Here is a 10,513-nt window from a genome sequence, read left to right as displayed (position 1 = left end):
CAATGGAACAGAATAGAGAACCCAGAAATGGACTCTCGGCTCTTTGGGCAACTAATCTTTGATAAAGCAGGAAAAACATCCAGTGGAAAAAAGATAGTTTCTTCAANAAAAACAAAGCTGGGGGCATCACAATGCCGGATTTCGAGCTGTACTACAAAGCTGTGATCACAAAGACAGCATGGTACTGGCACAAAAACAGACACATCGACCAATGGAACAGAATAGAGAACCCAGAAATGGACCCTCGGCTCTTTGGGCAACTAATCTTTGATAAAGCAGGAAAAAACATCCGGTGGAAAAAAGACAGTCTCTTCAATAAATGGTGCTGGGAAAATTGGACAGCTACATGCAAAAGAATGAAACTTGACCACTCTCTCACACCATACACAAAGATAAACTCCAAATGGACGAAAGACCTTGAAGTGAGACAGGAATCCACCAAAATCCTAGAGGAGAGCATAGGCATCAACTTCTATGACATCGGCCAGAGCAACCTTTTTCACGACACATCTCCAAAGGCAAGAGAAATAAAAGATAAAATGAACTTATGGGACTTTATCAGGATAAAGAGCTTCTGCACAGCCAAGGAAACAGTCAAAAAAACTAAGAGACAGCCCACGGAATGGGAGAATATATTTGCAAAGGACACCACAGATAAAGGACTGGTATCCAAGATCTACAAAGAACTTCTCAAACTCAATACACGAGAAACAAATAAACAAATCATAAAATGGGTAGAAGATATGAACAGACACTTTTCCAATGATGACATACAAATGGCTAAGAGACACATGAATAAATGTTCAAAATCATTAGCCATCAGGGAAATTGAAATCNCCAATGAAGACATACAAATGGCTAACAGACACATGAAAAAATGTTCAAAATCATTAGCCATCAGGGAAATTCAAATCAAAACCACACTGAGATACCACCTTACGCCAGTTAGAATGGCAAAGATAGACAAGGCAAGAAACAACAATTGTTGGAGAGGATGTGGAGAAAGGGGATCCCTCCTACATTGTTGGTGGGAATGCAAGTTGGTACAGCCACTCTGGAAAACAGTGTGGAGGTCCCTTAAAAAGTTAAAAATTGAACTACCCTATGACCCAGCCATTGCACTACTGGGTATTTACCCTGAAGATACAGACGTAGTGAAGGGTAGGGCCATATGCACCCCAATGTTCATAGCAACGTTGTCCACAATAGCCAAATCGTGGAAAGAACCGAGATGCCCTTCAACAGATGACTGGATTAAGAAGTTGTGGTCCATATATACAATGGAATATTACTCAGCTATCAGAACTCAATTGAGTTCTCTACATTTGCTGCAACATGGACGGCACTGGAGGAGATAATGCTAAGTGAAATAAGTCAAGCAGAGAAAGACAATTATCATATGATTTCTCTCATCTATGGAACATAAGAACTAGGAAGATCGGTAGGGGAAGAAAGGGATAAAGAAAGGGGGGGTAATCAGAAGGGGAAATGAAGCATGAGAGACTATGGACTCAGAAACAAACTGAGGGCTTCAGAGGCAAGGGGGGTTGGCGAATGGGATGGACTGGTGATGGTAAGGAGGGCACGTGTTGCATGGTGCAGGGTGTTATACACAACTAATGAAGCATCGAGCTGTACATCAGAAACCAGGGATGTACTGTATGGTGACTAACATAATAAAAAAACATTAAAATAAAAAAAAAAATAAATAAATAAATGTTTTTTTTTTTTTTAACTAACATTGATATTGCTTCATATCTCCTAGGTACTTCTATTTCAGTCTCATTACTACAGTATGCTTTAATATTTTCCTAAGTTTATTCAAATTGTTTAATTGCTCAAATAATTATAAAATGATTTCCTGTTTGAGAATAAGTATTTGGTTGCCATTTATGCATAAATTAAAATCAGGCTCTTCGAACTGACAGTAAATAGCAGTGTCAAACATGATTAGGAATTATAAATTAATATAAATTGATCATACTTCCCAGTTGTAAATATAGCTTCCTGATGATATTTTTCTCAGCCTTTTTAATAAATATCCCTCTTTTTATTTTGCTAGTTATATATGAGATAAATACCAAAACATCCAAGTTGAAAGTCATCAAAATGGAACTTTTTTTTCTTTTAACAAAAACAAATGTAGTACTTTTTAATGTGGGGCATAAATTTATTTATTTAAGCTGGCAGATATTTTGATTATATGTCATTAGAAGGCACCGCATTGCAGTCAGCTTGGAGGAGTTCACACTTGTGATGAGTAGGTGAGATACAAACAGTTCAAAGCAACTAGTGAGTCACATTTGTATAAATAATTCTTAAATAAATATTTATATATTTATACAATATTTATATTGTATAAATGACTCTTAAATTAATATTTATGCGTATTATACTCCGGAGACTGGCTTTAAGAAGTGAAAAGTTGTCTTTCCTCATCTTGCTTCACTGTGATGTTCTCAAGTGTTATGGGCTTATTGGCTGTGCCATCTTTCAGACTTTCCTCTAAGGGGAAGGTGGTAAGAATGTCCAGTCTTTAATGGGATTCTCAATTTAAAATAGAGATATTCACAAAATATGAGTAAACAGATGTAAAAAGGTGTTTTTATTTTTATTTTATTTTAATTTAATTTTTTTTAAAGATTTTATTTATTTATTTGACAGAGAGAGATAGCCAGCGAGAGAGGGAACACAAGGAGGGGGTGGGAGAGGAAGAAGCAGGCTCCCAGTGGAGCAGGGAACCTGATGTGGGGCTCGATCCCAGGACCCTGGGATCACTCCCTGGGCCGAAGGCAGACACTTAACGACTGAGCCACCCAGGCGCCCCAAAAACGTGTTTTTAAATAAACTTGAAAGATTTGCTGTGAATAAATTATAGTTTTTATGTCTTACCTTGGGACAATTAATGTATAAATTATATTTTATAATTATTACTTTTTAATAACTGCTGTATTTTAAAATGTTCTTAGGGTTAATAAATTTATGGAACGTGAAGGTCGCAGACCTCGTCTTCTTGTGGCAAAAATGGGACAAGACGGACATGACAGAGGAGCAAAAGTTATTGCTACAGGATTTGCTGATCTTGGTTTTGATGTGGACGTAGGTCCTCTTTTTCAGGTATTGAAAATTGTTGGGGGAATTTCAAAAGGATGTCATAAATCACTTATATTTAGAACAAATAATGATAAGATGATAAACTGTGATGATGTTTTTCAAGTTGTAAAAGAACAAAATGAATTCAACAAATTCCCCAATTTATTTTGAATGCATATAATCCAGTTAATTATGACAGAAATAGGAAATTAATGTAATTTATGTTAATGTAGTTGTTTCTCAGGCTTTGTAAAAATCAGTATCAGTAACTAAAATTGTTAATAGGAGTCTGAAACTGAAGGTTACTTTCAAAAATCTTATTGTATCATTTATTGAGATTTGACTAATAATTTGTGGGAAAGATAGCCCACATTGGATTGGTGGAAAGTGCTCTGAAAGGGGAATCAAGCATCAGAGTGAGAGCTCAATTCATAATTAGATTTTCTTTTCTTGTTACTCTCTCGTAGTATTTTATTTAATCACAGAATATTTGATCCAGCACGCTGATAATTTGTTGGAGGTAAATGAAGCTGAAATTCTCTATAGAGAGAGACAACAGTCATTCTCTACAAAATATCTTTGGTTGAGTACACTGTAATAACTTTCATATTAAAAGCTTTTCCACTATTTATTGATCATCTACCAAATGCTAGGTTCTTAGTTGAATAAGATATCATTTTTGTCGTCAGGGAGATTGCAGACTCCTAACAGAAAGAGATTTACTTACCAGTAATCACAACAGAGTAATAATTAATGTAATTAAAATTTGAATAAGGAACTTGTCCACATATTCTAGGAATTTATGGTTGAGCTGTGCCTTTTGGAAGCCTGGAGAGCAAGGCAGGGAAGGACATGCGAAGAAGGGTTAGTTTGGGCAGAGGTGCAGAGGTGCAAAGTCATGAAGGCATGATGCCTTCAGCTGACTTTGAGAAGTTAAATATGAATAGAATACAGAGCTTAGGATGGTATGTAGATTACAAGGAATAGCCTTATATATGCCATTCTAAGAAGTTTGAACATTATCCCAAAGGTGTTTAGGCAGAATAACAATCAAATGTAGAAAGCTCACTTTCCAGGAAAATCACTTTCTGAAGTGGAGAAGAGCCATGACTAGATGCAAGGAGTCCAATTAAGATGTTCAGTAATCTGAATGAGAAGCAAGGTAAGCCTTAACCAAGGCACTGTCAGGGTCTTAGCAGAAGTCGGCTAGGATTGTGAAGAAAATTTAAAGAAGGGACTATTTACGATAAGGAGGCAGGTTTAAGAGAACCGGCATATGGAACATTTAGATGAAGATGACCATGTAAGTTGGATATGCATGTCTGGAGCATAGAAGAGAGGCTTTAGGCCTCCATTATAAGTAAGATTTTGAGACTTGTCAGTGTGTAAATGGTACTAAGACCATGAAAACTGATTTAATTTCCCATCAAGAATGTATATTGCAAGATGAGAACTTGAACATTAAAAGGAAAAAGAGAAGGAGGAGGCAAAGAAGGGGAAGGGAATGGGGAGAGGAGTGAGATAAAAACTGAGGAAGAAGGACAGTTTCAGGGAAAAGGAAGTACTGTTATTCCACACTGTAGATGGGTCAACGAAGATGAAGACTTAAGAGTATTTGTTTCATTTTTACCAGCAAAGAAGTAAACGTTCCCGAAGAGACCCATCCCCTGTAGAATCTGTAAGAGTTTTCCCTTTTTGAATTTTATTTTTATTTTTTTATTATGTTCAGTTAGCCAACATATAACACATCATTAGTTTTTGTTGTAGGTAGTGTTCAACAATGAATTTTTAAGTATTACTGTAAAAAGTCTAGAAGGCATTTTTATTATGAAGAGTTAGCCTGAACTTGTGGAGATAACATCTTTGAACTGTGTTGGTAGGTAAATTCATAAATACATTTAAGCTAGGTTTTGTTAAGAACCTCAAATATATTTCAGATTAAATAAAGATATATATTTAGATTGCTTTCATTCTTCCTTTCAGTTGAATACTTTCCCATTCTCGTTTTTTACTTATATTCTACTACCCTTTTACTTTAGCTTTTTGTTTGTTTGTTTTAGAGAGGGAGAGAGAGAGAGAGGAGGGAGGGACAGAGGGAGGGAGATAAGCAGATGTCCTGCTCCCCGGGAGCCTGATGTGGGGCTTGATCCCAGGACCCTGAGATCATGACCTGAACTGAAATCAAGAGTCCAGCGCTTAACCAGCTGAGCCACCCAGATGCCCCTTTGTTTGTTTTAAATAATGACCAGATATAATACATTCCCAATATTTTGTAATCAGCTTTTGAGAAATATTTTTTATAAAATAAAAGTAATTAAAAACAATTGTTGTCATCCATTGGCACTTACAAGAATTTTTCAAAGAGCTGCAAGTTCATTTCCCCATTACATGCCATCTATAAAAATATAATTTAACCTTTTAGTACCACCAAATTTGTTAACATAAAACTTTGTCATTAAAAAAAAGAAAAGAAAAACTTACCGTGGATGAGGTGCTTACCTGCAGCTCTGTGTCTGATTTAAGTAAAATTATATTTGAAGTTTTAGGATGTTCACTATTTGATAACATAAAATACAGTTTAATACATATAAGCATAAAGCATGGAACTGAATTGTTTAAGTGGAATTTTAATCTAATGAGTTTTGGTAACATGGATGATATGAATGACCAATCATGAATAAGTCAATTAAATTTCTTAATGCATCATTACCAAGAATATGCACATTTTCTTAAAGGTTTTAATTTCATAGGTTATATTTTTCACAGACTGAAGGTTTCCAATATGCTGTGTAATTTACTTAGAGATATTCTTGAATTTGGCTTCATTACCGAGAGCATAGGATCTTTTGTTTTCACACTGAAATTATGAGCCTTTTTTTTTTTTTAAAGATTTTATTTATTTATTTGACAGAGATAGAGACAGCCAGTGAGAGAGGGAACACAAGCAGGGGGAGTGGGAGAGGAAGAAGCAGGCTCATAGCAGAGGAGCCTGACGTGGGGCTCGATCCCATAACGCTGGGATCACGCCCTGAGCCGAAGGCAGACGCTTAACCGCTGTGCCACCCAGGCGCCCCTGAAATTATGAGCCTTAAAATATTGCAAAACTAAGGAAATTTTCAGATTGTAATAATTTTTTGATCGTATAACTGTTCAGTGGTTTCTGAGATAACTTTATCCTCCCCAAATTTCTCAATTTACATTATATTTACAATGAGAAACTTGTAGGTGTCTTTTATATGAAGTTATTTAAATACATGCAGATTATCAAAGCAAATGTCGCAGACTCGTTGCAGAGAATGAATGATTCTGGGTAATTCAGTTAATAATTGAGTACTTGAAAATATCCTTTATGATTCTGTGTAGCATACTGGTTAAATCCAGTTAATAATGAAGAACAGCTTTCTTGGCACCATTCCTTCTCTTGTTTATGTATTTGCCAGGGTGTTGTAGCCCCTTAACTGGTTTCTAGAGTTCCCATGTTATTTTGATTCATATGTGGCTGTCAGTTCAGTGTCTTCATAGGAGACCAAGGTCCTGTGCTTCCTAGTATGCCATCTTGCTTCCCATTCCATTTTGAAACCTAAGATTCACATAGATACTATACCATGTTGTCTTATACTGCTCAACCACTCAATAAATGTTGATAAGATAACAGATGTGTTTTTCAAAAATTGTGATATGAAGAGATAATATATTTTGCCTATATTCCTTATCCAAAAAGGTTTTTTGGGGAACTATATTTTGGTGTGACTTAAATCTAGTTGATAAATTCTAGGGCTAGAAGTAAATACAGCACTGGTGTTTATTTTATCAATTGGTTGAGTTGGTATTTATGATTTGAGAATGATGAAATATGAAGTTATATTCACTTCAAGATTTTTAATGAAAACCATGGAATGCAATTACGTAGATAATAGTTTTAAAATACTCTTTGGAATAAATGATGATTTGTCTTCACTTTCTGATTGTTTAGACTCCCCGTGAAGTGGCCCAGCAGGCCGTGGATGCAGATGTGCACGCTGTGGGTGTGAGCACACTTGCTGCTGGTCATAAAACCCTAGTTCCTGAGCTCATCAAAGAGCTCAACTCCCTGGGACGGCCAGATATTCTTGTCATGTGTGGAGGGGTGATACCACCACAGGTATTGTTCATCTATATTTTTCTAGTACTATGATGGGAATCCTGAGTAATATTAGTTTATATGTAGTTCCCCTTTACTGTATACATTTATTAAAGATAAATTTTCTGTAGATATTGATCTAAATTATTTCCTGGTGATTTTCCTAAGTAAATTTTACTAAAAAAGTGGGCGATGTTGTTTTCTATTCAAGCTATATTATAATTCATTGTGTATGATTTAACAATTTACAAAGCTTCTATGAGGGAATTGCTACCTCTTTGCAAACTAGTAACCTAGGTAGAGATCTAGTTTCTTCATGTTCAGTAAAGAACGATGGCAAAGAAACAGGATAAAAGTGATAAAACCCACAGGTATAATAGAGAAAAATGGTAAATACAGTGCATATTCATCAACCCCTAGCCACAGACAGTGAGCGTTCTTTGTCATGGTAGTGAAGCGAGTCCTTTGGTTAACCAGTCAGCAGCACTTGCTTCCGTTGTTTTAGAGCAGCTACCTTGTTCATTTCTTCCATGTTTCCACCATGACTGTTGTTCTGACTCAGAGCTGTGTCAGTTACATGGTCTTGTAAAACGTGTTTTTCATTAAAGCTAATTTGATTGGGGTGTAGTTTTCTTAGAGTCAAAAATATCCTAATTCAGAAATAAATGGAATCAACCTGTCCTGAAAATTCAATAATTTGAATTTCCCCTAATTGGGGAAGAGGTGGATTCTTGAACAAAAATGTGGATCATCTAAGAAAAGGAGAAATGAACGCTAGGTAACAATCAATGATGTCAGTTCATTTATTAATGGGGTGGGGGGATACCTTCCATATATTACCCTACCTGTCAGTAAAAATAATTAGTTAAGATATAAATTTGGTCTACTTCCAATCCAGTTTTTAATTACATCAAGTTTTCTTTTTTTATTGAGAATGGAAAAAAATAGAGGAAGCGTGTATGATATTGCTCCAAGTAAATAATTGATTGAAGCTACAAAGACCCTTCCAACAGAGCAGGAATCTGTCAGTGAAGTGTGATCTTATGTCTGGTCTACAATGTTTTTTCCTCCATATCACTCAGAATATAAAATAGTGACTTATATACTACTTATGAAATCAGATAATACATGCATGAAATCGTGAGGTTGAATATAATGTGGGGCTAGCAAGCAAACTATATATTATTTATTCTTTCTAACAACACAGTACTTAAGGTGATATAGTCAACACAAAACTGCTTTTGTTAACATACTTGCCTGTTATTTTCACAAATATAGTTCACTATATGGGAATATAAAGGGTGTTTATTCTTTATTGTCTATCTATGGAAACTTTTATCTGTATTGCAGTTTTAGAGTCTATAGTATCTAAGCTCTTATTAAAATTTAAGAACCAATATAATTAAGCTGCACAAAATATTGGAATTGCAGTATGAGTTGAGAAAAAACACAGACCTGTTACCTAAGTGAGCTGACATTTTCAAGAAATATATGTCACAGAATTTGTATTAACCCTCTGGATATTTGAATTACTCAGAACATCCGTAGACGTTTTCCATACTTTTCTCCCTGTGAGTTTAAAGACTAAAGATTATTTTCTGTAATGGCACATGTGTGTTAATATAGTGTCCTTTATAATATATTTATAGCAGTCAACATCAATGTGTACACATAGCATAATGTATAAACTTGAATCACTGTGTTGTACACCTGAAGCCATGTTAATACTGTGTCAATTATATTCAAATAGAAAAATTAACAAAATACCCCAAAAGTACCACCATTCGCTGACTGCAGACAAAATATCTTAGAGGACATAAATAGCCTTGTAAACTCAAACCTATAATGTGATAGTAAATTTAACATAAATAATGACAAGTAGTGAAAATTCAGGCGAGAGAAAATTATATGGTTTTGGGCTTAAAAGTTCTTGATCGGTGGGTTATACTGCTTCTTACCACCTATCACACACTGGGTATTTGGAAAATGGGTGCTAGTGGTTATTATTAGCAGTGCCAGGGAAGGAAGAATTTTTCGGCTCCAAATGTGAAATTTTTTCCGGTTGAGAAAACTGGGGGCATCAGGGACAAAGAATAAAGGACAGCATTCATGGTCCTAGTTTCATTTCTTTGAAATTAGAAATATTGTCTCTTCTATTAATTAAATAAATTCTTTTAACAGGATTATGAATTTCTGTTTGATGTCGGAGTTTCCAATGTATTTGGTCCTGGGACTCGAATTCCAAAGGCTGCTGTTCAAGTGCTTGATGGTATTGAGAAGTGTTTGGAAAAGAAGCAGCAGTCTATGTAACATCCTGTTTTTGTGGTAGCTTTTTTCTAAAATGGTCTTTCGATGACGATCAGAGAGTAAAACCATGTCTTCAGTTTAATTCAGTACTTGATATGTGTTTTCTTGAAAGTTTTACATTAAAATACCTGACATAAGAATTTTGTGATGCTCTAATTATATATGTACAGTTTCACTTTAAAAATTAAAAAAAGTATATACCCTTAAAAACTTTACATTATTAAAACTTCATCAGAAACTCTAGACAAAGGTATTATTTTTAAAAGTCATGATATTTATTTGAAGTATTTCTTAAAAACTATTTCTATTTTAAAAATTAAACTTTACCTTCAAGAAAGGTCTGTCTAGTCCCAATTCTTCAATTTAGCATTATGTGACTTGAGCACCAGAAAACAAAATCCATATATGAACAAAATAATTACACCTATCTTGCAAAAAATAAGGAAGAGTATTTATGTAGAAAAGTATATTATGGTTGTGATCTTCAACCAAGTTCTACTGGAGTCACTTCAATAAGAATATTAAATCAGACCTAAAGGTTGGAACAAGGAGGAAATGGCAGAATGTTTTTTTCAAATCTGACTTTACTTTCTTCCTAGGCGTGAACATGTGACCTTCTTACTGCTGGGTTTGGCTCAAGACCCAGGAGAGTGGATGTTTATGAATATTCCCTAAAATGATAGTGTTTAGGTTGTTAATAAGGGCTTTCTCCAGAATGATGATGTAAGCTGGAGTGTAGAAGGGCTGTGATACCTGGAAAAGCTAGTGGTATAACTCAGTCCAAGTCTGAAGACCTGAGAATCAGGACAGCCAGTAGTGTAAATCACAGCCTAAGGGCTGGGAAAAGATGATATGATATGTGCCAGATCAATTAGTGAGTCAGGAAATAAAAGGAATTCCTCTTTCCTCTGCCTTTTGTTCCATTCAGACCCTCCACAGATTGGATGATGCTCACAGACACCGTAGTGAGCTATCTACTTTACTAAATCCACT

The 10,513-nt window shown here is 35.2% G+C and overlaps 1 protein-coding gene across 4 annotated transcripts in view; it reads left to right on the top strand.

Moving 5' to 3' along the window:
• Positions 1 to 10,071, top strand: part of MMUT (methylmalonyl-CoA mutase) — a 40,543-nt gene extending 30,472 nt beyond the window's left edge. For 3 of the 4 annotated variants that reach the window (XM_019795503.2, XM_011220001.3, XM_019795502.2), the window contains 3 exons: positions 2,970 to 3,117; positions 7,067 to 7,234; positions 9,395 to 9,529. In XM_019795503.2, the coding sequence (XP_019651062.1) occupies positions 2,970 to 3,117; positions 7,067 to 7,234; positions 9,395 to 9,523 (445 nt within the window). In that variant the 3' untranslated portion in view covers positions 9,524 to 9,529. Of the gene's footprint in view, positions 1 to 2,969; positions 3,118 to 7,066; positions 7,235 to 9,394 lie in introns of all 4 variants that reach the window. The other variant, XM_011220002.3, reaches the window with a different exon arrangement.
• The last annotated feature ends 442 nt before the right edge of the window (positions 10,072 to 10,513 follow it).

The sequence above is a fragment of the Ailuropoda melanoleuca genome, chromosome 19 (genome assembly GCF_002007445.2).
Source record: "Ailuropoda melanoleuca isolate Jingjing chromosome 19, ASM200744v2, whole genome shotgun sequence".
In the NCBI taxonomy this organism is placed as follows: domain Eukaryota; kingdom Metazoa; phylum Chordata; class Mammalia; order Carnivora; family Ursidae; genus Ailuropoda; species Ailuropoda melanoleuca.
Note: the sequence above shows the minus strand (reverse complement) of the source record. Positions and strands in the feature narration are given on the sequence as shown.